This window comes from Paramisgurnus dabryanus, chromosome 2, assembly GCF_030506205.2.
Source record: "Paramisgurnus dabryanus chromosome 2, PD_genome_1.1, whole genome shotgun sequence".
Lineage (NCBI taxonomy): Eukaryota > Metazoa > Chordata > Actinopteri > Cypriniformes > Cobitidae > Paramisgurnus > Paramisgurnus dabryanus.
In genome coordinates, this window is record NC_133338.1 from 3,954,818 (window position 1) to 3,957,986 (window position 3,169).

General features: G+C 35.5%; 1 protein-coding gene across 1 annotated transcript; it reads left to right on the forward strand.

Annotated features, from left to right (window-relative positions):
- The first annotated feature begins 779 nt into the window (after positions 1 to 779).
- Positions 780 to 2,804, forward strand: LOC135783472 (uncharacterized). Its single transcript, XM_065294209.2, has 5 exons — positions 780 to 1,030; positions 1,200 to 1,511; positions 1,648 to 1,775; positions 1,859 to 1,959; positions 2,084 to 2,804. The coding sequence occupies exons 1-5, from the start codon at positions 859 to 861 to the stop codon at positions 2,217 to 2,219; spliced, it is 849 nt and encodes a 282-aa protein (XP_065150281.1). The 5' UTR covers positions 780 to 858; the 3' UTR covers positions 2,220 to 2,804.
- The last annotated feature ends 365 nt before the right edge of the window (positions 2,805 to 3,169 follow it).

Sequence of the window (3,169 nt, forward strand, 5' to 3'; positions counted from 1 at the left end):
CACGTCTTACGTGCGGAGATCGTGGTTCTGCTGGTCAAGGATGAGATTTCTTTGCCAGCAGGACCGCGATCTCCGAACCTAAGAGGTCCCTTCAGCCGATATGAAGTTGGGCTTTTACAGCCCTTGATTTATGGTACCCAAGAAAGGCAGTGGGTTACAATCGGTCCTGTATCTGCACACAGTGAACAAGGCACTTTACAAGATGCCATTCAAAATACAGACCCAGAAATGCATTTTCGAGTACGTCCGCCCCCACGATTGGTCTGCAGCTATTGACCTGAAGGACGTGTACTTTCATGTCTCAATTCCCCCTTACACAGGTCGTTTTGCTCTTTGTAACCAGTTCATCAGCCGGTTAGTGTGTTAATTAAGGAAATGTTTCAAACATTCTGGCAGGAGCCTGATGAGTGGAATCAGGTGTTTTATATAAGAAAACATCTAAAACATTCTGGGGGAGTTGAGAACCACTGATGTAAAGCTAAACTTTTAAATAGTAGTGTATTCTTCCCAGAAAGCAAGAGTCAAAAAAGTGGTGTTTAAAGTATAATTCAAACGTTTAATGTGAACTGTCATATTTGACCATTTTAATTCATTAAAGTCACATGTTTCTACACAATAAGATCCTCTGTTATTATTCTGTGTCACCCATTTGAGTTAAGTTCCTGAATTGTAGTTTTTTTTTAAATTCCTTTACATATTATTATTTGCATAGAGAAGTTCATTTTTGCATAAATACATGAATCATTGGCACACACACACACACATGCACAAACAGTGAGTCCATCTCAAGAGGGGTAATAATAGTTCTGTTATAGTGGTTATATAGTTAAAGTGGTAAACATCTCCTTTTGCAGTAAAATGTATGAAAATATGGATAATAGTATAGATAAAACTACAACAATGGACAGAGGAGAAAATGAAGAAAGGATTGATGATATCTACATCAATGAAGAGGCTGTTAGATATCTTACACACAAGAAAGAGATGAAGGAATCTAACAGGACAACAACCAAACCACCTGAACCCACAGGTACTGCATTTCTTATTTATTTATTTATTAATTATTTCTTAATACAAATATAATTTCACAAAATGATCATTTAAAGAAAGTAATGTTATGAGAGTTTGCATGTTTTCAGTTAAACTAAACATCTGGTGTAGTAAATATAACTAAATAACACTTTGTATCTCATCTTTAGGAAGTGAGTTTGTGATGAAGAGAAGTTACAGATCAGTTACAGTGTGTTTGCTGCTGCTGTGTGTTCTTCTACTGACTGCAGTCATAGTGCTGTGTGTCCTGATCATAACAATCATAAACCAGTCTCACATTACCAGCAAAAGCATCACAGAAGAGAGAGACCAGCTACTAACCAACAATACCAACCTCACAAAAGAGAAAAGCCAACTACTATTAAATAATAAAAATTTGACAACAGAAAATGGTAGATTATTAACCAATCTTAATAAACAAAGAGAGCAGTTAAATGCAACGATGGAGATTCTAAAAAGAGGTATTCTGAAATACACTTAAACATTTAAAAATATTTAACATAAATAGTGTACAAATATATATTATAAAAATGATAAACTGCATAATTCAGTATGGGTGTGAATGATGGGCTATAGCCGAACTGTTTGTTTTAACAGATGGATTGGCAGTATTTCAATCTAGTTTGTACTTCATTTCATCTGAGAAGAAGACCTGGAGTGATAGCAGAACAAACTGCATACAGAGAGGAGCAGATCTGATCATCATTAACAATCAAGAGGAACAAGTGAGAGACAGATACACTGTGTGTGTGTGTGTGGGGGGGGTCTTACTAAAAGTAACCTCTATGCAATTGTTTAATCTTCTCAGGATTTTTTTAAGAATATGCCTGGTCCAAACTGGATTGGTTTGTCTGACAGCGATGTTGAGGGCACATGGAAATGGGTTGACGGTAGCACACTGAACACTAGGTGAGAAATCACTAAATTAAACTGATTATTATTTAATAAATGATTCTCACGATCAGTATAATATCACACAGAAACACAGAAAACACTGAAGATCTAATGATTTGGTAATGATCTGTTGTTTCAGCTTCTGGGAAAAATCTTTAATTGAGCCCAATGGTAACACAAATGAGAACTGTGCTGTAACTTATTCATTAGGGTGGGCTGATTTACTGTGTACTAAAACTTTTAACTGGATCTGTGAGAAAAACATGTTTAAATGAGATACTTCTTTCAGTAAACTGTGAACACCAAAACTGTCCAGTCATTTTAGACAGTCTGTCTGAGCAGAATAAAATTTACTAAATGAAATGTAAAAACGACTTGGTTCAACTTAAAAGTATGGGGCTGTTTCAGGGGTTATGTACAGGCCTTATACTAGTCCCAGACTGAAATGTATGTTTGAGCTGCCTTCATTTTAAAACATCTTGTACTGACACATCTTATTTCAGGGCCATTGTTTTGTCACTGATGCACACCAGTTATGTTTATTGTAAGGTTTCTTTGTAAAAACTACTTAAATCTCCTAATATAACTACCTGTAAGGTCTAGTCCTGGATTAATCTAAACCCTGTCAAGAAAACTGCACCTAAGTTACCTGGTTGCCCTAAAATTTTGAGTTAATTCAACTTAAATATATTAGTTGACAAAATGATTTTTACATAGCCTTTTTTAGTTCAATAATATTTTAAGTTAAACCAACAAATCTCTTTTTGCAGTGTATACTTATAAGAGTAAACCTCTGCAGCAAAACTTCTGTTTATTATTCCTACTGTCTATTATGGCTATGCAAATAATTATTTGTTTCACACAATGCATTCTAATAAATGAAGCTTTTCAGTTAAATCATTTTATTGTGTTTAGTTGTGTGTTTGTTTGATGTTGTGCATCAATGTGATTGTGACTATAAGTTGTGCAGGCTGTATTATTGTAGGAACAAATGACATGGGTTTGGTAGCTCTGTATTTGTGCTTTTATAGAGCATTGGCATATAGCAGTGGTTCTCAACGTTATTCCTGGAGGCCCACTGCTCTGCACATTTTGTATGTTTCCCTTATTTAACACACCTGATTCAAATCATCAGCTCATTAGCAGAGATCTCCATGAACTGAAATGAGGCTGGCAAATAAGAGAGACATACAAAATGTGCAGAACAGTGGGCCTCCAGGAACGG

Excerpts from the sequence above, each read along its gene's own strand:
- LOC135783472 (XM_065294209.2), top strand. The coding sequence starts at position 859 with ATGTATGAAAATATGGATAATAGTATAGATAAAACTACAACAATGGAC. Across the intron at positions 1,776-1,858 it reads TTAACAATCAAGAGGAACAA|GATTTTTTTAAGAATATGCC; the intron begins GTGAGAGACAGA and ends TAATCTTCTCAG. Across the intron at positions 1,960-2,083 it reads GGTAGCACACTGAACACTAG|CTTCTGGGAAAAATCTTTAA; the intron begins GTGAGAAATCAC and ends CTGTTGTTTCAG.